Raw genomic sequence first — 25,380 nt, forward strand, 5'->3', positions numbered from 1 at the left:
TTGAGCATATAAAAGCATCTGGGGGTTCTAGTAGATCAGACTCGACAATAGCATGCAAATGTCAAGCTGAAGCAAGCAAGGCTAGCAGACTATTACCATGCATTTAAAAGAATACTGTTATGCCGCGTACACACGATCGAATTTTCCGATTTAAAAAAAGTCGGATGGACTTGTTTCATCGGAAATTCCGATCGTGTGTGGGCCCCGTCGGACTTTTCTCCATTAGAGTAAAAAAATGCAACGTTTTAAATTCTTCTGATGGGAAAGAAATCCGATGGGAAATTCCAATCGTCTGTGTGGAATTCCGTCTGAGGAAAATCCATGCATGCTCAGAATCAAGTGGACGCATGCTCGGAAGCATTGAACTTAATTTTTCTCGGCTTGTCGTAGTGTTTTACATCACCGCGTTTTGCACGATCGGAATTGCGTCTGACAGTGTGTATGAAAGACAGCTTGAACGGAATTCCCATGAAAAAAATCCATTGGATTTTAGACCATCAGATACTCCGTGCGTGTGTATGCGACATTAGAACAGTAAGGGTGTGGAATTCCCTTCCACAGTTGGTGGTGTCAGTGTGAAGTATTGATAAATCAAAAAACAATATTCAATGAGTTTCTTGGCAAATGCAATGTGCAGCTATATTGAAATTAGTGGTGCCATAAACACACACACTCACAGGTTTTGAAAAAAGGTACTTTGAGACTTGAATGCAAAAAAAACCCCCCATAAGTGACACTAACTTTTTTAATACATTTGGATACAAAAAATACACGTGACACTTGGTTTGCTAACTTTGCTGAACACCAGTGTACAGAGTAATAACAGGAGTCTAGTTTAAGGCTAGGTTCACACCTATGCGAATTGAGTGCGGTTTAAACCGCATCTAATTCGCAGGACATTTCAAAATACATTGTTTTCAATGAGGCTGGTTCACATATGTGCGATGCATTCGCACTGCGTATTGCCTCCAAACCGCATGCGGTTTTTATGTCTTGCGGTGCGGCTCAGGTGCGAATTCAGTCCCATTATCTTCTATGGGTACGCATCTAATTCGCACATGTGTTCAGTTCTCTGCAGGAGTTTCTCTCATTCAGCTCAATACAATTCTCCCCCACTCTCCTCTCACCCGGAAGTTCTCCCAGGTCTCCAAATTCGCACCTGATCTGCAGCTAAACCGCAGTTGATCTGCAGAACACCCTCTAGAGAAATCTGCAACGACAACGCAGCTCAAAAAAGCAACGCACTAGTGTGATTCCGGCCTAAAGAATGATTTGGGTAATATTTAACATATTTTAAAAAGTAATTGGTTCTTACAGTGATGGTTTGAATGTATTTTGGAAGTGTCAAATTTGAGGCAAAGTATTATATTCTTGGTGTAGAGTAGGTTGTGGGAGTGTTGTGATACACATAGTTAGTCAGGTTGAAAAAAGACACAAGTCCATCAAGTTCAACCACAAGAAATAAAACAATAATAATATCGTACAATCACATACACCCAACTCCATACCCACAGTTGATCCAGAGGAAGGCAAAAAACCCCAGCAAAGCATGAGATCCAATTTGCTACAGCAGGGAAAAAAAATCCTTCCTGACCCCCCCCCCCCCCCCCCCCACAATGAGGCAATCGGATTTACCCTGGATCATCTTTACCTACAAATCTTAGTACTCAGTTATATTCTGTACATTTAGGGAAGAATCCAGGCCTTTCTTAAAGCAATCTACTGAGCTGGCCAGAACCACGTCTGGAGGGAGTCTGTTCCACATTTTCACAGCTCTTACTGTGAAGAAACCTTTCCGTATTTGGAGGTGAAATCTCTTTTCCTCTAGACGTAAAGAGTGCCCCCTTGTCCTCAGTGTTGACTGTAAAGTGAATAACTCAACACCAAGTTCACTATATGGACCCCTTATATATTTGTACATATTGATCATATCCCCCCTATTCTCCTTCTTAAGAGAATAAATTCAGTTCCTCTAATCTTTCCTCATAGCTGAGCTCCTCCATGCCTCTTATCAGTTTGGTTGCTCTTCTCTGCACTTTCTCCAGTTCTCCGATTATCCTTCTTGAGAACTGGGGCCCAAAACTGAACTGCATATTCCAGATGAGGTCTTACTAATGATTTGTACAGGGGCAAAATGATATCTCTGTCTCTGGAGTCCATACCTCTCAATACAAGAAAGGACTTTGCTCGCTTTGGAAACCGCAGCTTGGCATTGCATGCCATTATTGAGCTTATGATCAACTAAAACCCCCAGATCCTTCTCCACTACAGCTCCCCCCAGTTGTACTCCCCCTAGTATGTATGATGCATGCATATTCTTAGCCCCCAAGTGCATAACTTTACATTTATCAACATTAAACCTCATCTGCCACTTAGTCGCCCAATTAGACAGAGCATTGACACTGCTATTTTAAAGTGACCCTGTCGCTATAAGAAAAAATCCAACAGAAGCAGCATGTAAAAGAGGTGAAGCACAGATTATCTGACACACCTGGAAGTGCTGGATGTATGGCAGGGCTCGACAAATCCCGGGCGCCAGGTCGCCATGGCGACTAGAAATGGTGTCCTGGCGCCATCTGGTGGTGGCCGTTGGTATTACAAGTTAAGCATTACACGTTAAACAGTAATTCTAATGTAATTTTTCACTGCCATCTTCTTCCCTCTAATTAGAACCCCCAAACATTATATATATTTTTTATCCTAACACCCTAGAGAATAAAATGCTGATCGTTGCAATACTTTCTGTCACGCCGTATTTGCGCAGCGGTCTTACAAGCGCACTTTTTTGGGAAAAAAATTACACTTTTTTTAATTAAAAAATAAGACAACAGTAAAGTTAGCCCAATTTTTTTAATATTATGAAAGATAATGTTACGCAGAGTAAATTCATACCCAACATGTCACGCTTCAAAATTGCGTCGGCTCGTGGAATGCCGACAAACTTTTACCCTTTAAAATCTTCATAGGCGACATTTAAAAAAATCTACAGGTTGCATGTTTTGAGTTACAGAGGTGGTCTAGAGCTAGAATTATTGCTCTCGCTCTACCAATCGCGGCGATACCTCACGTGTGGTTTTGAACACCGTTTACATATGCGGGCGCTGCTCACGTATGTGTTCGCTTCTGCGCGCAAGCTCATCGGGACGGGGTGCGTTTTCTGGCTCCTAACTTTTTTAGCTGGCTCCTAAATTCCAAGCCAATTTGTCAACCCCTGATGTATGGTGATGCACATAACTCTGCAAGAGAGCAAAGGTTGGACTTTCTGTCTGCTGGATAGGCTGCTTCTGTTTGATTTGTGTAATGTTAGAGTAGCTTTAAAATAACTTGCTTTCCAGCCCCTCCCAACATTGTTTTAACCACTTAAGGATCGGGAGGTTTTACCCCCTAATGACCAGGCCATTTTTTTGCGACATGGCACGGTGTTACTTTAACAGAAAATTGCGTGGGCCTGCGACGCTCTACCCAAATAAAATTGCTGTCCTTTTTTTCCCCACAAATAGAGCTTTCTTTTGGTGGTATTTGATCCCCTTTTATTTTAAGCGCTATAAACAAAAGAAAACTGGCAATTTTGAAAAAAGTTACTTTTCTACTTTCTGCTATAATACATATCCAAATAAATAAATATATATATATATATATATATATATATTATACAGTGGGGATCGAAAGTTTGGGCACCCCAGGTAAACATTTGTATTAATGTGCATAACAAAGCCAAGGAAAGATGGAAAAATCTCCAAAAGGCATCAATTTACAGATTCGACATTCTTATAATATGTCAAAAAAAGTTAGATTTTATTTCCATCATTTACACTTTCAAAAATACAGAAAACAAAAAAAGGCGTCTGCAAAAGTTTGGGCACCCTGCAGAGTTAATATCTTGTACTGCCCCCTTTGGCAAGTATCACAGCTTGTAAACGCTTTTTGTAGCCAGCCAAGAGTCTTTCAATTGTTGTTTGAGGTATCTTTGCCCATTCTTCCTTACAAAAGTCTTCCAGTTCTTTGAGATTTCTGGGCTGTCTGTCACGCACTGCTCTTTTAAGGTCTATCCATGATTTTCAATTATGTCGAAGTCAGGAGATTGTGAAGGCCATGGCAAAACCTTCAGTTTACGCCTCTTGATGTAATCCCCCATGGATTTTGAGGTTTGTTTAGGATCATTATCCATTTGTAGAAGCCATCCTCTCTTTAACTTCAGCTTTTTCACAGATGGCATCAAGTTACCATCCAAAATTTGCTGAAATGTTATTGAATCCATTTTCCCTTCTACTCGTGAAATGTTCCCTGTGCCACTGGCTGCAATACAACCCCAAAGCATTATTGATCCACCGCCATGCTTAACAGTTGGACAGAGGTTCTTTTCATTAAATTCTGTGCCCTTTCTTCTCCAAACGTACCTTTGCTCATTCCAGCCAAAAAGTTATATTTTAACCTCATCGGTCCACAGAACTTGTTTCCAAAATGCATCAGGCATGTCTATATGTTTGTTTTCAAAGTTCAAACGCTGATTTTTGTGGTGAGGACGTAGAAGAGGTTTTCTTCTGATGACTCTTCCATGAAGACCCTATTTGTACAAGTATCTCTTTATACTGGAATAGTGTACCACAACTCCAGTGTCTGCCAGATCTTTCTGGAGGGATCGTGCAGTCAAACATGGGTTTTGAATTGCTTTTCTCACAATCCTGCGAGCTGTTCGGTCTGATATTTTTCTTGGTCTTCCAGATCTTGCTTTAACTTCCACTGTTCCTGATGACTGCCATTTCTTAATTACATTCCGAACAGAGGATATTGACATCTGAAAACACTTTGCTATCTTCTTATAGCCTTCTCCAGCTTTGTGAGCGTCAACTATTTTCAGTTTCAGTTTCAGTTTTCTAGACAACTGCTTAGAAGAACCCATGGTGCTGATTGTTGGGGCAAGGTCAGATGAGTCTGGGCATTTAAAACCTTTGAGATTTAAATCACCTGGTCTTCCCAGACGATGATTGAGAACAATCCATGACACTGGCAGGTCTCAGCTTTGCAAAGGGAGCAGTGCATGCTATAAATTCTGCAGGGTGCCCAAACTTTTGCAGACGCCATTTCTTTGTTTTCTGTAATTTTGTAAATGATGGAAATAAAATCTAACTTTTTTTTACATATTATAAGAATGTCTAATCTGTAATTTGATACCTTTTGGAGATTTTTCCATCTTTCCTTGGCTTCGTTATGCACATTAATACAAATTTTTACCTGGGGTGCCCAAACTTTGGATCCCCACTGTGTGTGTGTGTATAATATATATATATATATATATATATATATATATATATATATATATATATATATATATATATATATATATATATATATATATATATTCTCATTTATTCATCAGTTTAAGCAAATATGTATTCTTCTACATATTTTTGGTAAATAAAAATGCGATAAGCTTATTTTGATTGGTTTGCGCAAATGTTAGAGCTTCTACGAAATAGGGAATAGATTTATGGCATTTTTATGTATTTATTTATTTTTACTAGGAATGGCGGTGATCAGCGATTTTTAGTGGGATTGCAGCACACAGAGCGGACACTTTTGGGACCAGTGACATTATTACAGTGATCAGAGTTAAAAATATCCACTGATCACTATAAATGACACTGGAAGGGAAGGGGTTATAACACTAGGGGGCGTTCAAGGGATTAAGTGTGTCCTAGAGAGGTGTTTCTAACTGGGGGGAGCGGACTGACTGGGAGTACAGAGATTGCTGTTCCTGATCACTAGGAACAGATGATCTCACTGTACACTTCTGTCAGAATGGGGATCTGCTTTGTTTACATTGGCAGATCCCCGTTCTGTCTCTTTGAGGAGCGATCGCAGGTGGCCAGTGGACACCGCGGCTACCAGACCCACGCATAGGCACCACTGCTGTGCAGCAGGCGTAAGCCCACAGTGTCTCGTGCACAAAACGACGTACAGGTATGTTGTTTCACACAATAGGGCCGCCCTGCCGCAGTATAAATTCGGTGGGTGGTCCTTAAGTGGTTAATTTAGCACTGGACTTTTCTTCAAGAACCATTTTTTCAGTTGTCATATGTAAAGTGGGTAGATCTTATTTATATATGATGTCCAGCGCAGCTGATCGAGGCTGAGTTTATTACTCAACTTCGCCAAAACATTTTTTTAAATTACATTTCAGATTCAGTTAGAAGTGGGAAGTTTTCAAATCTCCATGGGGCTTTAATTGCTTTCTTTGTCTCAATTGGGATTTTGTTTAACTTCTGTTCTGGTAGCAGGAGGTCAGATAAACAGGTAGTGATTTGTCCAATAGGGATAGAGATAACAAACCCTTTTTTATAATATTTGGGAGAGTTCAAAGTTTTTACAGTCAAAAATTGTGTTGCGCTGTGAATATAATCAAACGAACGTATGCTCAAAATCATGTAGTGCCCATACACTGATGAGAATAAAGTGTTATAAGTGCAAAAAAGAAAATTCATCCATATATACATGTAAAGTTGTCAACAGGTGCATTCATAAATGAAATTATTCAATAAACTTTTTTTATTTTTTTAATAGTTTGTTATAAAATTTTGCAAACAGGTAATTTTTCTCCTTCATTGATGTGTGCTGTTAAGGCTGCACTGGTAGGTGACACTGATTGGCAGCACTGATAGTGTCCATCAGTGCTACCTATTAGGTAGCACTGGTAGGTGACACTGATAGGCAGCACTAATGATGAGGCACTGATTTGCACTGGTGGGCACAGATGAGGGGGCGGCTCTCCGTATTCGTGACTGATGTCCCTCTAATAGAAGCCGGTGATCAGGTTTATTTTTTCTCCTGAGAAAAAAAAAAGCCGATTTTCCAGCTTTGTTTACATGAGGTGATTAGCTGCCATTGGCTGACGGCTGATCTCTTGGTAAAGGTGTTGGGATCGGCCCCTTACCCTGATCTATGATCAGCCGAGTCTCGTAGACGCCCTCCCGGCAATTTAGGCATGCTCTATAGCTGTATTTTGGCTATAGCAGGGGTGCGAAGGGGTTAAAGTGCTAATTATTCTGTACAAAACATAAAAAAATGTTCATTCACGTTTTTACAGCATCTTTTTACTATTTATTTTTGTCCTGATGCCTCCCCCTAACAAAATGAAAATATGTTAATACACTGTATTTTGTGCCTTCACTATAACCTGCAGTTCCTTTACCATTTTGAATAAAACACATTTTCAAATGTTATTTGTCCTGACCCTGTTCACGTCAGTGATGAGGCAGAGCAGGTTTGGGTATGGGAGTACGAAACAGAAGAAGGAGCTCATGATCTGTACATGGATATTGGAGAAGATATCAGATTCCGTATCGTAGACGAGACCTTCATAGATACATCACCTACTGGACCAAGCTCTGCAGATCCTTCATCTCCCACAGATACTGTAGAGACACAACGCAAGGAGGCGCCATACACATTAGTGGTAAGGGCCATTATTCTGAAAGTATCATAGACGCAATGGTTGTTTTAACCACTACAGCCCCGGAAGGTTTTACCAGACCATTTTTTTTGCAATATGGCACTGCGTTACTTTAGCTGATAATTGTGTGGTCGTGCAATGCTGTACCCAAATAAAATTGATGTTCCTTTTTCCCCACAAACAGAGCTTTATTTTGGTGATATTTGATAACCGATGTGTTTTTTTTTTTTTTTTTTTATTCGCTGTAAAGGAAAAAAGACTGTCAAATTTAAAAATAAACTATTTTTTATTTTCTGCTATAAAACATACCCAATTAAAAAAAAATTGAATTTCTTCATCTATTTAGGTCAATATGTATTCTGCTACATATTTTTGGAAACCCCCCTCCAATGAAGGTATATTGATTGTAGACGCTATAACTTTTGCGGAAACCAAACTATAGGATAGATTTATGGCGATGATCAGTGATTTTTAGCGGGACTGCAACATTGCGGCGGAAAGATCGGACAACTATCGTGTTTCCCCGAAAATAAGACCTAGCAGGATTTCCAGGGAAGGCTGCAATATAAGCCCTACCCCGAAAATAAGCCCTAGTTTAAAGTGGTTGTAAACTGATAAAATCCTCACTAATGCGGTGTTCTATAGTGTGGAAAGTGTGTGTTTGCTGTGGTCTGCTTTAATCAGGTACCTTCTTTTAGTGCCGCTATATGATCTCCAGCTGCTCTCCCCTTCTCTTCTTCTGGCTGTCAGTAGGGGATCTTGACCCCTTCTCCATTTGAATTTGCTCAGCTAATCTTCACTGCTCTCCCCTTATCTTCTCCTAAATGCTAGAGCACCGGCGGATCCGGGGGGGCAACAGGGCAATTGCCCCCCCCGAGACAATCATGTTACATTGGCTTTTTTTTTTAAAACTGCTTTGCGGTGCCTGCAGCTGCCGCTGCCGAGTCTCTCACTCTCATCACCAGGGCCGGACTGGCCCAGCCCGGTAGGCTGCCTGTCCTGAGGCTGCTTTGAGCTGTAGCTGAGTGCAGCACTCCCCCTCTCTCCTGCGTGTATGACACCGGGCATCTCTCGCTGTGTTTGAGAGCTGGGTCTGTGTTCGGCTGTGCTGCCTGTGCTAGACCTGCTTGTGTGATGGACAAAACACTGATTCAATCAGTGTTCCATCTACTATCACACAAGCCCGTCTAGGGGGGACCTTGCTAGAGCACCCTGCCCTGCCGAACACAGACCTACAGCTCCTGTTTGTTCCATGACACATGTCGGGAGAGGAGATACCTGATGTGTGTGATCGAGGCAATGCCATGGTGAGTGCCATGCACAGTGGGGCTTCATTCATATACAAAGTGGGGCTTCATTCATATACAAAAGTGGAGCTGCATTAATATACAAAGTGGGGCTGCATTAATATACAAAGTGGGGCTGCATTAATATACAAAAGTGGGGCTGCATTAATATACAAAAGTGGGGCTGCATTAATATACAAAAGTGGGGCTGCATTAATATACAAAAGTGGGGCTGCATTAATATACAAAAGTGGGGCTGCATTTATATACAAAAGTGGGGCTGCATTTATATACAAAAGTGGGGCTGCATTTATATACAAAAGTGGGACTGCATTTATATACAAAAGTGGGGCTGCATTTATATATACAAAAGTGGGACTGCATTTATATATACAAAAGTGGGACTGCATTTATATATACAAAAGTGGGACTGCATTTATATATACAAAAGTGGGGCTGCATTTATATATACAAAAGTGGGACTGCATTTATATATACAAAAGTGGGACTGCATTTATATGTACAGTGAGGCTGCAATGATGGGCACTGATGAGGCTGCATTGATCTCTTGTACCATTTCTTCAGTCTCTGACCATCCCTTGTACCACGTCTGCAGTCTCTGACCATCTCTTGTACCATGTCTGCAGTCTCTGACCATCTCTTGTACAATGTCTGCAGTCTCTGACCATCTCTTGTACAATGTCTGCAGTCTCTGACCATCTCTTGTACCATGTCTACAGTCTCTGACCATTTCTTGTACCATGACTGCAGTCTCTGACCATCCCTTGTACCACGTCTGCAGTCTCTGACCATCTCTTGTACCATGTCTGCAGTCTCTGACCATCTCTTGTACAATGTCTGCAGTCTCTGACCATCTCTTGTACAATGTCTGCAGTCTCTGACCATCTCTTGTACCATGTCTACAGTCTCTGACCATTTCTTGTACCATGACTGCAGTCTCTGACCATCCCTTGTACCACGTCTGCAGTCTCTGACCATCTCCTGTATCATGTCTGCATTCTCTGACCATCTCTTGTACCACTACTGCAGTCTCTGACCATCTCTTGTACCACGTCTGCAGTCTCTGTCAGGGACTGCAGGCATGGTACAAGAGATGGTCAATCGTCTACAAACTATGGGCTAGATTTATGGCATTTATATTTAAAGATTTTTTACTAGTAATGGCGGCGATCATTGATTTTTTTTTTTAGCGGTACTGCAACATTGCAGCGGACACACCGGACACCTAATTGAGTTCTGTAAGCAACACCTTATTTTCTGGCAGTGCCCCTCCCGAGACTAGATTCTGGATCCACCCTTGTGCTAGCGGGGGATATGGACCCCCCCCTGCATTGCTTGGTGCGGGCAATGAAAGTGTTGTTCATCTAACCTCTGCTGCTCTCTTCTTCTCCTGACTGTCAGTGGGGGATCTTGACCCCCCCTCCCTCTGCATTGCTCAGAGCAGGTCATGGAAAGCGCCGTTCATCTTCACTCCTCCCCTTCTCCTATCTGCGGGGTTGATCTCGGCCCCCCTTCTCCTAGGTGCAATGAAGACGGCTAAGGCAAGTCAATGAAGTGTCGAGCAATGCTATAGGAAGGTGAGACATACACATTTTGGATTGTATATTGCTGTAGTGGCGAGGATTCTGGCAGTTTACAAGCACTTTTGCTATTAACACTTGGCACATTGCATGGCAAGTCCTACCCTGAAAATAAGCCCTACTGTGTTTCTGGTGGCCAAAATTAATATAAGACCTGGGCTTATTTTCGAGGAAACACGGTAAGTGACATTTTTTTTTACACTTTTTTTTTTTTTTTCTGGGAACCACTGAAATTACAGTAATCGGTGCTAAAAATATGCACTGACATTGTACTAATGACACTGGCAGGAAAGGGGTTAACATCAGGGGCACTCAAGGGGTTAACTGTTCCCTGGGTGTGTTTTCTAACTGGGGGATGTGCTGCCTGGGATAACAAGGAGATCCATTTTCCTGCTTAGCAGAAAGACAAGATTTCGGTGTAGAAAGGAGATCTGCCTTGACCGGGGAGATCACACACATCCTGTCTTTCTGCCTTTTGATCGCCCCTTCCCTGCCAGTGTCGGTACAATAACTGCATATTTTTTGCACTGATTACTGTAATAATGTCACTGGTTCCCAAAAAAAGTGTCAAACAATGTCAGATGTCTGATCTGTCTCCCAAAATGTTGCAGTCCTGCTAAAAATTACTGATCACCGCCATTACTAGTAAAAAATATAATAAAAATGCCATAAATCCATGCCCTATTTTGTAGACACAATCATTTTTGCAGAAACCAATCAATATATGTTTATTCCAATTTACCAAAAATATGTAGCAGAATACATATCGGCCTCAACTGATAAGTACATTTTTTTTTTTTTTTTTTTTTTTTTATGTTTTATAGCAGAAGGTACATTTTTTTTTTTTTTTTCAAAATTATGCTCTTTTTGTTTATAACGAAGAGTCCATGGTCCTGCGGCCTCCTGGGATACTACACCATATTACTTGGGAGGCTGAGGGCATCATTGGGCTGACTGCCTGAACCCGGAAGAGGCAACCAGCCCATCAGTGAGTAGGACCAAGATGGCTGCATAGATCACAGCAGGACTAAGCTGGATGGGTATGTGTTTTGAAGAGAACGCAACAGTGGAAAAGTAGAAAAAATATATTGGTGTAAAGGTTCCTCTTTTAACCCCTTCCCACCTAAGGGTAATACAAATGTTAATGCCTAAGCACTAATTTGCAACTTTGACATGTGTTAGTAAAACTGTACATATAATCACAGCTACTTTGTGCATCCAGGTGGATTATATCCTGTTTTGTTTTTTCAGGACAAATTGGTGCCAAATGGTAATGACTATCCCTTTTTTTTTTTTTTTATTAAAGGAAAATTAGCCCTGAATAGTGTAAAAAAACATATATATATATATATATATATATATATATATATATATATATATATATATTTAAGTAATCTACGAACATTTCCTACCCCAAAGGTCAACTCAAAATAAATTGTGCGCTCAATAATGCATAAATACCACATTTGTGTATGTTGTTGTTTATACCCATAGTATGGCCCACAAACAATAGTGTGCATTTTTTTTAGAAGAAAAAAAATCCTGCCCAAAAAATCCTGACCCTGACCTTTGACCCTTACTTTACTCAAACACTAACATTGGCACTGAGCTAGATCAAACCTTGATCTAGGAATTTTTATTTATTTTTTCTTCAAGGAAAGAGTGAGAGATACACAGACTATATTGTCAAAAGTATTGGGCCTGCCTTTACACACACATCCAAGTCTTAGTCCAGAAAGTTGCACTGGTCCAAATTCTTTGGTGGAGGAAGGGTCATAGTGTGGTGGTGTTTTTTTTCCCAGGGGTTGGGCTTGGCCCCTTAGCTCCAGTGAAGGGAAATCTTAAGGTGTTGGCGTACCAAGAAATTTTGGACAATTTCATGCTCCCAAACTTGTGGGAACAGTTTGGTGGTGGCCCATACCTGTTCTAACATGACTGCGCACCAGTGCACAAAGCAAGGTTCATAAAGACATGGATGAGTGAGTTTGGGGTGGAGGAACTTGACTGGTCCGGACCTCAACCCAATAGAACACCTTTGGGATGAATTGGAGTAGAGACTACGAGCCAGGCCTTATCTTTTATGAATATTGGTAGGTGTAATGGCGCTAAAAACACTAGAAAAAACTTAAAAACAATAAGTGATCCTCATCACTCGACCCATAAAATATTGGAGAAAGTTTCTTGGTAAATGCTCCAATGAATGTGAATAAATGTGTCCCACTCTTGGCGAATCCTGGAATACCATCCAACATCAACAACAAATGTGGAGGGTATTAATAGTGGCAAATAATAACAAATGATAAGTGAACAAAATGTGCCAAGCCAATGCACAATGTTGCATCAATACAATCAAAAGTGAAATATTTGGGTAACCAAATGAACATCAATATTAGTGAAAAAAACAAATCCAGTATACAAAAACACCAAAAAACAATGGTCCAATAAAGTGCAGCGTGCAATAATTATAGTGTAACAAATTCCAAAGTGATCCGAAGTATTTAAAACAACATGCAAAAATTAAGCATGAAAATAAATCTAATTGTGAAAAAATGTCCAGTGAAATGAATAATGTTACATTAATAACAATGTCTCTAAAATTCACCAATAGAGGTTAAAAATAAAAGCACAGTGATAATGGTAAAGTGTCACAGTGCATAATAGATGAAGAAAAAAACAATCATAAAAAATGTTCAGTGAAAAAGATAAGTGCTCCAAATCACAAATCTTTAAAGTCCACAGCGTTCAGTGATCAATCCTGGATGTGCATGCAAGCTTAGAACTTCCACCATCAGGCTTCCCAGAAGTGTCCAACAAACTAAGTGTTCCAGCCCCTTATCTCAGAGCGGCTTGTAATTAAGCCTATATAGATGTCTCACAGGCAGTCAGCTGTTCATCCAGCTCCACAATCCCACGACCCAGTCACGGATGGTTGTAGTCTCTCAGAGGGAACATAAAGCAAGGGGAGCCTCCATGGTGTAGTAACATCAATGCATTTTATTAAAAAACAAATAGACACTCACATTTCTAGTAGTACAAAGTCGGCGTGTGTAAATCTTTGTGTCTCCCGCTCTGCGGCCGCGAGCGGGTGACGTCACCAGCAGCTCCTCCACGTCCTCACGCGTATCGCAACTGATTCACGTTGCTTACTCATATCCTATGAGTAAGCAACGTGAATCAGTTGCGATACGCGTGAGGACGTGGAGGAGCTGCTGGTGACGTCACCCGCTCGCGGCCGCAGAGCGGGAGACACAAAGATTTACACACGCCGACTTTGTACTACTAGAAATGTGAGTGTCTATTTGTTTTTTAATAAAATGCATTGATGTTACTACACCATGGAGGCTCCCCTTGCTTTATGTTCCCTCTGAGAGACTACAACCATCCGTGACTGGGTCGTGGGATTGTGGAGCTGGATGAACAGCTGACTGCCTGTGAGACATCTATATAGGCTTAATTACAAGCCGCTCTGAGGTAAGGGGCTGGAACACTTAGTTTGTTGGACACTTCTGGGAAGCCTGATGGTGGAAGTTCTAAGCTTGCATGCACATCCAGGATTGATCACTGAACGCTGTGGACTTTAAAGATTTGTGATTTGGAGCACTTATCTTTTTCACTGAACATTTTTTATGATTGTTTTTTTCTTCATCTATTATGCACTGTGACACTTTACCATTATCACTGTGCTTTTATTTTTAACCTCTATTGGTGAATTTTAGAGACATTGTTATTAATGTAACATTATTCATTTCACTGGACATTTTTTCACAATTAGATTTATTTTCATGCTTAATTTTTGCATGTTGTTTTAAATACTTCGGATCACTTTGGAATTTGTTACACTATAATTATTGCACGCTGCACTTTATTGGACCATTGTTTTTTGGTGTTTTTGTATACTGGATTTGTTTTTTTCACTAATATTGATGTTCATTTGGTTACCCAAATATTTCACTTTTGATTGTATTGATGCAACATTGTGCATTGGCTTGGCACATTTTGTTCACTTATCATTTGTTATTATTTGCCACTATTAATACCCTCCACATTTTTTGTTGATGTTGGATGGTATTCCAGGATTCGCCAAGAGTGGGACACATTTATTCACATTCATTGGAGCATTTACCAAGAAACTTTCTCCAATATTTTATGGGTCGAGTGATGAGGATCACTTATTGTTTTTAATTTTTTTCTAGTGTTTTTAGCGCCATTACACCTACCAATATTCATATCTGTCTTGAGTGTGAGAACACTTTTCGTCGTGGCTGCTATTTTATTTTAATTTTATTTTAGTTTCCTTTTAGTTCAGAAATATTCTTTATTAGGTGGATTTGCGCATTGGTTCCCCCTCTCATTATAAAGGCCTTATCTTTTAACATCAGTGTCTGACCTCACAAAATGCACTTCTGGAAGAATAGTCAAACATTCCCATAGACACACACCTAAACCTTGTGGACAGCCTTCCCAGAAGAGTTGAAGCTATTATAGCTGTAGAGGGAGGGCCAACGCAATATTGTGCCCTATGGACTAAGACTGGGATGCCATTAAAGTTCATATGTGTGTAAAGTCAGGCGTCGCAATACTTTTGACAATATAGGGCCAGATCCACAGCCAGCCGCCATAACTTATCTTTTCCCATTTAAGTTACACTGCTGAAAAATTTCTACCTAAGTGCCCGATCCACAAAGCACTTACCTAGAAATTTTCTGGGGTGTGTAACTTAAATTCCGCCGGCGCAAGGCGTTCCTATTCAAATGGGGGCAAGTCCCATTTAAATTAGGCGCGCACCCGCGCCGGACGTACTGCGCATGCTCGTGACGTCATTTTCCCGACGTGCATAGCGCGAAATTACGTTACGCCGAGCTTCATGAATCACGCCGGGTCAAAAAAATTGCGTCGGGGAAAAAAAAAGATACGGCGGAAAAAAAAAAAAACAGCGTCGTGGATAAGAAGGGTCTACTTTTACAAGGTGTAAACAGTTTACACTTTGTAAAAGCAGCCCTAATTTTACACATGCAACTTAATACTTACGGAGAAAAAACGAAGCGTAAAAGCTTCGTGGATCTCCGTAAGTGCTAATTTGCATACCCGAAGCGGCATTTCGACACGAAATGCCCCCAGCGGCGGATGCGGTACTGCATCCTAAGATCCGGCAGTGTAAGTCCCTTACACATGTCGGATCTTCTGCCTATCTTTTGGAAACTGATTCTGTGGATCAGTTCCAAAGATAGAAACAGGGATACGACGGCGTATCAGTAGATACGCCGGCGTATCCCTTTTGAGGATCTGGCCCATAGTGTATAATGTATTTCTCTCACCCATCCAGAGAGTGAGAACAGGGACAGGATTCACAGGGACTGATCACTGTGATAGCCAATCGGAGGCTATCACAGCGATCAGGTGACCCCAACCGGGATTTCCAGTCCCTGTGGGACACAGTGTCTGCTCTAATGGTGCGCTCCCAGCATAAAGGCAGATATGCGGCCCCACGGAAAAAAGCCCAATCCAGTGAGGCTGCATTTATGCATACTATCAGAAAGGGGTTCAGCATGTTTTATGACACTTTAAGTGAATTATTTTTCAAGATAAATATCTCTAGTTTTCGACAGTCTTAAATTTAAATTTAGTTAAAGTGGTAAATTGTTTGTTACATCCTAGGGTTCCATAAGTGAGCCAGGCCTGGGCCTTCTTTCCTGGTGGACCAACAACTAACTAAACAAACAGGAAGTGGCTTTTATATAAAAGTACTCAACCCTTCAGAAAGTTGAGAACATAATGGCATCTCTAATGTGGGCAAAGAAGTCTTCTCCAACCAAGACACAGAGGAAAACCTGAAAAGGATTCTGAAAATGAGCTGATGTTAAGATCTGATGTTAAATATGGCATAGAACAATCTACATTTTGTATTTGTAGCACTTTCATCCAAGGTGTGGACGTACACAAAAGACTTTAAAAATATGAATGTTTGATTTTTCTTTCTTTTTTTTTTTTGCAAGTATGAGGCGGAAATAAAATTACATGAAAACTGTCTGTCTTCCCTCTGTATATTTGATCTTCTAATTAAATACCAACATGTGAACTAAAGACTTCTGTAGTTTAGAGCACAAAGAAAAAAAAAATCTAACTGTTAACAGTAAAGTCTGTAAAAATGTGTGTAAAAAATCACAGCAGCTGTGAAACCTCTAGCAAGGTTTTATCAAACAAATAATTAACTTTTTATAAAAAAAAGCATATCATTTACACATGTATTGAAAAATAGTCCTCTGTTCCCATGCATATTTGTATATGCTGTTCCTGTGAGGAGGCAGAGCGGTGAGCCGGCCATGCTGCAACTGAAGAAGCTGTGTGGTTTGCTATGGATACGATTTGATATGGTCATATCTATGGCAACCCACACAGCTTCATCAGGTACACGCTGCTCCTCTGAGCAATTGTGGGTCTCTCCTGACCTCCAGCGCCTGTCGGCTTCATGCCACCAGTGCAGCAGGCTTCCCGATCTCCCTGCTCTCAAAACATAGAGTACATCGGCACAGGGTAAGGGAAAAAAGCAGAGTAAATGGTGGGGCCTGTACCAGGGTCTGCTGGAGGAGGATGTTTACATCAAAGGGTTAAAAATTGTGTTAAACGTTCATGGTGACACCTTCGGAGCATCTGACTTCATAAGTGTACAAGGTAGGATCAAAAAGTTTTGTGACTAGTTTTGCAACATGCCAACAGATGGCAGCACAAGGCTGCACTCAGAGTTACAGATAGCATCGGCTGTCATAAGTCAGTGTGCCAAAAGGCATTGAGGGTTTACTAAGGCTAGAGAGTGCACAATCAGGCTCACTTCTGCATAGAAACCAGTCAGCTTCCAGGCTTTATTGCCAAAGCTTAATTAAACAAGCTGAGGCTTTAAGCTGATTGGTTTCTATGCAGAAGTGAACCTGATTTTGCACTCCAGCTTTAGTAAATAAACCACATTTTCCTTTGTACATCACTAGTGCAACTGGTGCTATTCTGACCACGTGCGTTACCGTGTCTGCTATTTGATCAGGAACAGCTAGAACGAAGTGCAAACATGAAATTCTGTGTGAGACTGGGCAAATCTGCCACAGAGACATTGACATGATTTGGCGAGTATATGACGATGCTGCAGTCAATAGTTTTGAGTGGTACACACTCTTCAAGAGTGGAAGACGAGGAGCGATCAGGAAGTTCAACAAGCTCGACCCCCCCCCCCAAAAAAACATTGAAAACCATTTGGCAACTTGTGCATGATGTTCGTCCAAGAACAATCCACAACATTGCTGCCATTGTTGGTGTGTGTTACAGAACAGTCCACGCAATTCTCACATGTGAGTTGAACATGCGCCTAGTTGCTGTCAAGTTCGTCCCAACGACACGCTGACGGAGGTCAGACTTCAACATGGTGTACATTCTACTTCTGGGTCAGCAGCATAGGGACACCTCAAACTTAAAACCCCTCGAACGACTCATTGCAGCATTTTTGCAGAATTTAACATTTGCTCTTTGTTCTAACTTGCTGTCCATGATGAAATAGCAGATGTGGTAACGCACATGGTCAGAATAGCACCAGTTGCACAGCACCCAATGTACACGGGACAATATTTTTTGGCACACCGACTTAAAGTCTGTGCTCCCTGTGATTGTGCATGCTGCCATCTGTTGCCGTGTTACAAAACTAGTCTCAAAAATTTGATATCACCTTGTGTGTAATATATATATATATATATATATATATATATATATATATATATATATATATATTTGACTGCAGCATTTGCTGGTTTCAAGGGGAAGATAGCTGGTTGTTCGCTTCCTCCCTGGCTGGAGTCAGTCCCTTCGGGATACAAGTTGCCCCTAGCAGAGACGGCCGAAGTTCCCTTTTTGGGTTCTCTAAAGCCTCCTCAGGCTTCACATGCTTTCCCTATGCATCCATTACTGGAGCAACTTATATATGTGGGCTGGGATCACCCAGACAAGCATTTTATTCCTCCTAAGAGATTCTCGCTTCTTTATCCCATGGAGGAAAAATTTACTAAGAGGTGGAGTGTACCAGCAATTGACGCTGCTATCTCTTCAGCGAATAGGAGTCTCACTTGTCTAGTAGACAATGTCCAGGTGTTTAAAGATCCAGTGTATAAGAGGCTGGAATCTTTGCTTAGAGCCTCATTTGCTGTGGCTGGCACAGTAGTACAGCCTTCAGTAGCAGCAATTGGTGTTTGTCAATTAGAAAATTAAGCAGGTCACCATCGAAGGGTCTGCTGAAGGAGAGGAGGCCCGGGAGTTAGCTGAGCTACCTAGGTCCTTATGTTTTGCGATTGACGCTATTAAGGATTCTATTCACCGGGCTTCACGTCTTACCTTCCTACTGGTGCATATGCGTAGAATTCTGTGGCAATGGTCAGCTGAGTTACCATGCAAAAAGCTATTGGTTGTTTCCCTTTTCACTGGGAATGGCTGTTCGGGGAGGATTTGGATAAATATATCCAAAAAAATTCTGGTGGTAAGAGTACCCTTCTGCCAGTTAAGAAAAGGAGTAGACGTCCTTCATTCAATCATTCTGCCTCTCCAACGTCGGGGCCAACAGACTCTTGGCAGTCGCCACAGCCTCCGCCATCAGGCTCAAGAGCAAAGCCTCAAGGCCGAGCCCAGGTCCAGAAGAAGTCCTGGGGGCAGAAGTCTGCAAAGCAGAATCCCAAGGCCTCCCTGTGAAGAGGCGCAACGCTTGATCGAGTGGGGGGAAGGCTCCTGCAAGATGCAGGGGCTTGTCAGGGAGAGATCCAGGACAATTGGGTCATCTCCACAGTATCTCTGGGGTACAAAACTAGAGTTGCGAGAGTTTCCACTATTTTGATTCCTAAGATCGAACGTTCCCAAGGACCCAGTGAAAGGAGGATCTTTAATCAAAGCACTGGACCAATTGATGTCTCAGGGTGTAATCATAAAAATCCCCTCAGAATAGCAGGGCATGGGGTCTATTCTAATATTTTCACGGTACCAAGACCGAATGGAGATGTCAGACCCATTCTAGATCTCAGAGACCTGAATCAGGTCCTAAACATCCGCTCTTTTCGCATTGGAATCAATCCGGTCAATAGTATCCACCCTGTGGGGAGGAGAACTTCTAGCGTCAATAGACATCAAGGATGCATCTCTCTACATGTGCTAATTTTCTCCGCTCACCAGAGGTTCCTGCGTTTCGCAGTAGAACAGCGCCACTTTCAGTTTGTGGCCTTGCCCTTCGGATTGGCTACCATGCCCTGAGTATTTACAAAGGTCCTAACCCTGCTTCTGGCAGGTCTAAGGGCCAGGGTCATAGTGGTAATGGCATACTGTCACGTACCTGATGGTAGAGCCCAATATGCAGGGAGAGGCCTCTCTTACACCTCTGACTCGAGAACCCCAGATAGAGCAGACAGGGAGCTCGGGAGTGCAGAGTGGCACAAGCGCCTGGCAGGAACATTGGTGCAGGAACTGAGCTGAGCTTTGGAAGACTCTGCGAAGATGCTTGCCGCGCAGGTGATGGCTGAAACATCAGACAGGCTGAAGGCAGGAGCAACTGGAAGCTGGGTGCAGCAGTCTGAGAGGAAGGTGTTCTGTAGATCGGAACACAAGCAGGTCAGGTAGGCCGGGTCATACACTGGTGGACGGATCAGGTTCAGAAGCAGTGTCGTGGTTCAGGCCGGGTCAGTAACAGGCGGACAACAAGCAGACCAGGGAGAAAGCCAAAAGCATCGTCAGGACAAGCCGGGGTCAAGGCAGGCAGAAGGCAGGAGTAATTAGGAACAAGGCCGAAGTCAACAGGAACAGGTATGCAGATTTAACTGATAGCAGGAAACGCTGTAGACTGAACAGCAAGGAGCCTAGGCATCGGCCCCCTTTAAATATCGCATATGGCGCCAAGAGTTGTCACGATGCACGCGCGTCCCCTTGTGCGTGCGCACGCGCCAAACGGCTCTTCTTGCAAGAAGCCTGCGCCCAGGTGTTCTTCCGCCATCTTGATTGCTGGCTTGCCCTTTTTGACATTGTCCCCTCCCAATTGGCAGCCTCCGGATGCCCAACTGGGCCATCTTAACTGGGTGGGAATCTTTAAAGGACCAAATCAGTCTCTCAGCGTGGATATTGCTCTCAAGCTCCCATACATTTTCTTCTGAACCATACCCTTCCACTTTACTAAATACTGGACCTGATTACGCCTTTTTCTACAGTCCAAGATAGATTCAACTTCAAACTCCTCTTCGCTGTTGACAAAGATTGGTTCAGGAGGACCAGTGTTTCGGCGATGAAGGGATCAGGAACTGTGGGTTTAAGAAGGGCTACATGGATGACAGGATGCATTCAAAATTATGGTAATTCTAATTCATAGGCCACATTGTTAATCCTCTTTTTAATCGAAAAGGGATCTCTTATCAAATACCTCCTTTATTGTATTCTTGCGTCTTTGTCATTGTCTCCTGTAATAACTTATTGTTTGTATTGAAAAAGTTCAATGTATCCTATACAGCAGGTACTGCACTTTCTGAAATACTGTTGGACAGGAACAATGGGTGAAAGCCTTAATTCGCAAAAAACTGAGATTGCTTTGTGGCGGAATGGACAGAGTTGTTATATGCGAATTCGGCCAAAGGTAGCAGCGACACAACGTAAGTATTGTTCAAGCGCCTGATTTGTCCTTTCTGTCTGGCCGTTTGTTTGAGGATGGTAGGCAGACAAAAAGGAAAGATCAATCTTAAGGGATTCTCCAGAATTTGGAAGTAAATTGCACTCCCCGGTCAGATAACATTTTTGCAGTAATGCCATGGAGCCTCACAATTTCCTTAATAAAGATCTTAGCAGTTTCAGGAGCAGAGGGTGAACCTTTCATGGGCAAGAAGTGTGCCATCTTTGATAGTCTATCCACTACCACGAAGATAGTAGTGTAGTATTCAGAAGGAGGAAGTTCCATGATGAAATCCATGGAGATCATCCTCCATGGTCTCTCTGGGACAGGAAGTGGCTTTAACAAGCTCCATGCTTTAGATTTGCTACCCTTATTCTGGATACAGGTAATGCACGACTCCACATATTTCCTGCAGTCCGTTAGTAGCCATGGCCACCAAAACGTGCTCTGTAAAAGTTCAGAAGTTTTGTACACCCCGAAGTGGCCCGGCCAGCTCTCGTGGTCATGGCAAGAATTAAGGACAGTAACTCGCAAACCTGGTACAAAAATGTTGTCCTTGTACCACAGTAGCCCCTCTCTTGGTTGCAGATCTGTACCCGGTAGAGGAGAAGTCCCCAAAGAAGCTTGCCGTATTTGGGACAATAAGTCTCCCTGAAGCAAAAGGAAGTTTCCTGAAGACAGGATGGTGTCCGGAGGTGTAGGGGCATCTGAGTCACTAAACATGCAGGAGAGTGGGGGGCGTGGCCAGCGCGGCATGTGAGCGGACGCTTTAGCACAGAGCTCCCGCATATCACCCTGATTTGATCTGGTTTCCAGTGGCACTAACCGTTAAGTTTTGCCCCAGGAGCTGCAGGAACACTCGCGGTGCATCCCGATCGCTTCCTTGGTGGATTACATGCTATGATGACCCGGGGAAACAAAGGTGAAGGCGTGCGCCACAATGTCCAATATAGCAGCGCACCGTCCTCCGCACAGAAGGCCAGGGGGAGCGATAAAGCCAAAGAGGGGGTGAGTAAGACGAGCAAAGACAAGACCGGAGATCCCCCTAAAGACATGCGCTACTATGCGCTGAAGCTCACAGAGAAAACTGGCCGCCCGGACCAGCCTCCTCTGAAGGCTGACACAGGCCGCAGTGAGGCAGACCCTGATGACACGTTGTGGGGACAACGAGCGGCCGCCATGCTGGAGCAGGCAGACGGATCTGCAGGGGAGCTGGATGAGGCAGAGGACTCCGGAGCAGAGGAGGGTGAGCAACCAACCTTAGCAGCTATTCTCAGGGCTGTTAAGTGCACAGCCTCTGTTAATGGGCTGCAAGTCTGCATTGGGGCGCTAGAAGAAGAGGTCGGCCTGGTCAGACAGGACCTGCAGAAAATAAGAGAACGCATGACAGCTGCTGAGAGTAGAATCAGTGACCTGGAGGACAAGTTACCTGCCATGATCAGAAAAACGCAGGTCACCACTCGTCTTGCTAAAGCCACTGACATGCGCGCTAAAGATTTCGAGAATCGGTTAAGGTGCAATAATGTCCGAATTGTCGGTCTGCCTGAGAAGGTGGAGGGCCGGGATCCCACCCAATTTGTGGAACAGTGGCTGCTGGATGTCTTTGGCAAGGAGTCATTCTCACTTCTATATGCGGTGGAACGAGCCCACAGAGTCCCTACCAGACCACTGCCGCCGGGCCACCCTCCGCGCCCGTTATTGGCTAGGCTATTGAACTATCGCGACAGAGAAATCATTCTTCGCCTGGCCAGAGAACGCAGGAACGTCCAGTTTAATGGTACCAGAGTTTCATTTTATCCAGATTTCTCGGCGGAAGTACAGCGGAGCAGAGCACGGTTCTCTGATGTCAAAAAGCGCCTGCAAAGATTGCAGGCCACATATGCCATGTTATACCCTGCAAAGCTCAGGATCACTTCTGGGGGGCGAACCCATTTCTTTGAAGATGCTACAGCGGCGTCGGAGTGGTTGGATGCCAACGAGAATGTTCTCAGGCAGGCTCAGAGGCCTGTGGCAGAGGAAGACTGAGTACACTGTCTTCGGAGCAATTGTTGATCTGCACCCCCCTTTTTTCCCCCCTTTTGTGTGTGCTGCTGGAAACATACATTGATTTACTGTTCATCTAAATGCGAGATCGGAACTGTGTTTCTATATGGAATTCCCTATAGTGCTACTAACTGGTGTCCTAATTGCTGCGGTTTGCAGTCACATGGACAGTACCGAGGACACGTTGTCCTTGCTTTTTTCTTTTCTTTTTCCTTCTTTTTTTCCAGGGTTGGTTTGGTCACATCGGTGCATGGGCATACAAAATACTCAGGATTTACGCTTCATATGGCCTTCTCAAGCAGTTCTATTTATCTGCTATGCCGCACTGCAACAGTTTGGAGCACTGTTGTGCTCGTTGAGCAGGTATTTTTGGTTTTCTTTTTTCCGAGCATCAGATGACTTTTCTTCTACATACATGGCGGCAGCTGCCCGCATTGGGCCGTGGCTCGGGATGTTCCTGGACTATTGGCGTACGACTGTGCTACAGTTGCCTCGTCTGTCTGGGGCGCCGAGGGATGGAGGTACTTTATATTATCCTGCATTGTACCCACAAACATTGTCGCAATGACCACGGTATCAGTTCTCTCATAGAACGTTAGGGGGCTTAATGATCCTTTTAAACGGACTATGGTGTCTACTATGCTTCGCAAATACTTGCCAGCCAACTGTGCCTTGCAGGAGACACATTTGGTTCCTGACTCGGTCTCTTGTCTGGGATTTAGGTGGGTGGGGAGGGCGTACCACTCCACTCACACCTCTTTCTCTAGGGGTGTGAGTGTCCTGGTGCATAACTCTTTAGACTATGAGGAGTTTGATTCGGTAATAGATACTGAGGGGAGGTATATTTTTTTGCTATGTCGGTTACATTCCCTTAAATGTATTCTTGCCTTTGTTTATGTACCACCGCCTTATGATAATTTAACGCTTAGAGCGATGGTAGACTTTCAAGTCAAGCACTCTGAGGTGCCATTGTTTGTCCTAGGGGACTTTAAGTTACACAGACCCGATTTTAGATAAACATCCCCCGGTCGTAGCTAGACAGGGGACCAAACGTACCGCCTTGAAAAAATTTATAGATGAGGTGGGCTAGAGGGATTCGTGGAGGGCTAGATACCCGAGTTCTCATGTTTCTCTAAGGGCCACTCTGCTTTATCACTTATAGACCTGTGTTTGTGTTCCTTTGCATCTGAACGTTATGTTTCTGAGATTACATATGCACCCCGTAGTGTGTCAGATCACTCCCCATTGGTGGTACAGTTGGAGGTCCGTTTGCCTTCAAATTTGGCCCGGGCACCCTGGAAGCTCAATGCTTTCTGGCTCCGTCTCTTCCCCTCCCATGAACGAGTGGTGATACAGATAGTGGACTTCTGGCAGATTCATGCGGGGGAGATGGACACCTGTGGGGTCTGGGAAGCCTTCAAGGCGATGCTTAGGGGAGTCTTTATTAGGGAGATTCAGGCAATTAAACGGGACACTGGAGCGCGGAGGGAGGAGGTGGAGCGGATGGCAGGAGACTCTGAACGGAATTTTGTGGCAGACCCCACAGACAGTAATAGAGAGGTGTGGTTGGCTACCCAGGCGGCCTTGCTACGCATGACTGCCTCTACGGTGGAGAAGAAGCGATTCTTTAACAAATCAGCCTTTTACGAGGAGGGGGAGCACACGGGTCGCCTCTTAGCCCAAATTGCCCACGCCCACCAAATGTCCCCTTCTATTGGGGCACTCCGCACTGACACTGGGCGAGTGACTAACTCCCCTTCACAGATAATGTCCACCTTAGTCGATTAGTACTCAACATTATATGAATCTAAGCAGACTTAAACGACAGATTCACTCCACCAATATCTTGATACGGTGCAACTTCCCCAGATGTCATCCGCTTCTAGGATGCAATTGGATGCCCCTTTGATGCTAAAGGAATTTCAGCTGACGACCGGTGTTTTCCCCATTTCGAAGGCCCCAGGTGATGACGTCCTCCCTGTGGAGGTTTACAAACAGTATGCAGATTGTGTTTTGCCTGAACTGTTAAAGGTGTTTAATGAGGTCAGGGGGAGCTCCCCCAATCTATGTCTAGAGCTACGATTGTGCTAATATTGAAGCCCCATAAGGACCCCCTTGACCCAGGGTCGTGTCGGCCTATCTCACTTTTGCAGAATGATGTCAAGATTTTGGCGAAAGTTCTGGCGTTACGCCTTAATATGGTGATCTCCTCGATTATTCATTCGGATCAATCCGGATTTATGCCCCAGAAATCGACGGCAATTAATTTGCGCCAACTTTTTCTCAACATCCAGTCTCCAGCGGACAACGGTGGGGACCGAGCCCTTCTGTCTCTCG

At 43.3% G+C, this 25,380-nt stretch overlaps 1 protein-coding gene across 3 annotated transcripts in view; it reads left to right on the forward strand.

Annotated features, from left to right (window-relative positions):
• Positions 1-16,364, forward strand: part of POLR3H (RNA polymerase III subunit H) — a 33,264-nt gene extending 16,900 nt beyond the window's left edge. For all 3 annotated transcript variants that reach the window (XM_040359647.1, XM_040359650.1, XM_040359648.1), the window contains 2 exons: positions 7,246-7,453; positions 15,993-16,364. In XM_040359647.1, the coding sequence (XP_040215581.1) occupies positions 7,246-7,453; positions 15,993-16,046 (262 nt within the window). In that variant the 3' untranslated portion in view covers positions 16,047-16,364. The remainder of the gene's footprint in view (positions 1-7,245; positions 7,454-15,992) is intronic.
• Positions 16,365-25,380: the final 9,016 nt, after the last annotated feature.

This window comes from Rana temporaria, chromosome 7, assembly GCF_905171775.1.
Source record: "Rana temporaria chromosome 7, aRanTem1.1, whole genome shotgun sequence".
NCBI classification, from domain to species: domain Eukaryota; kingdom Metazoa; phylum Chordata; class Amphibia; order Anura; family Ranidae; genus Rana; species Rana temporaria.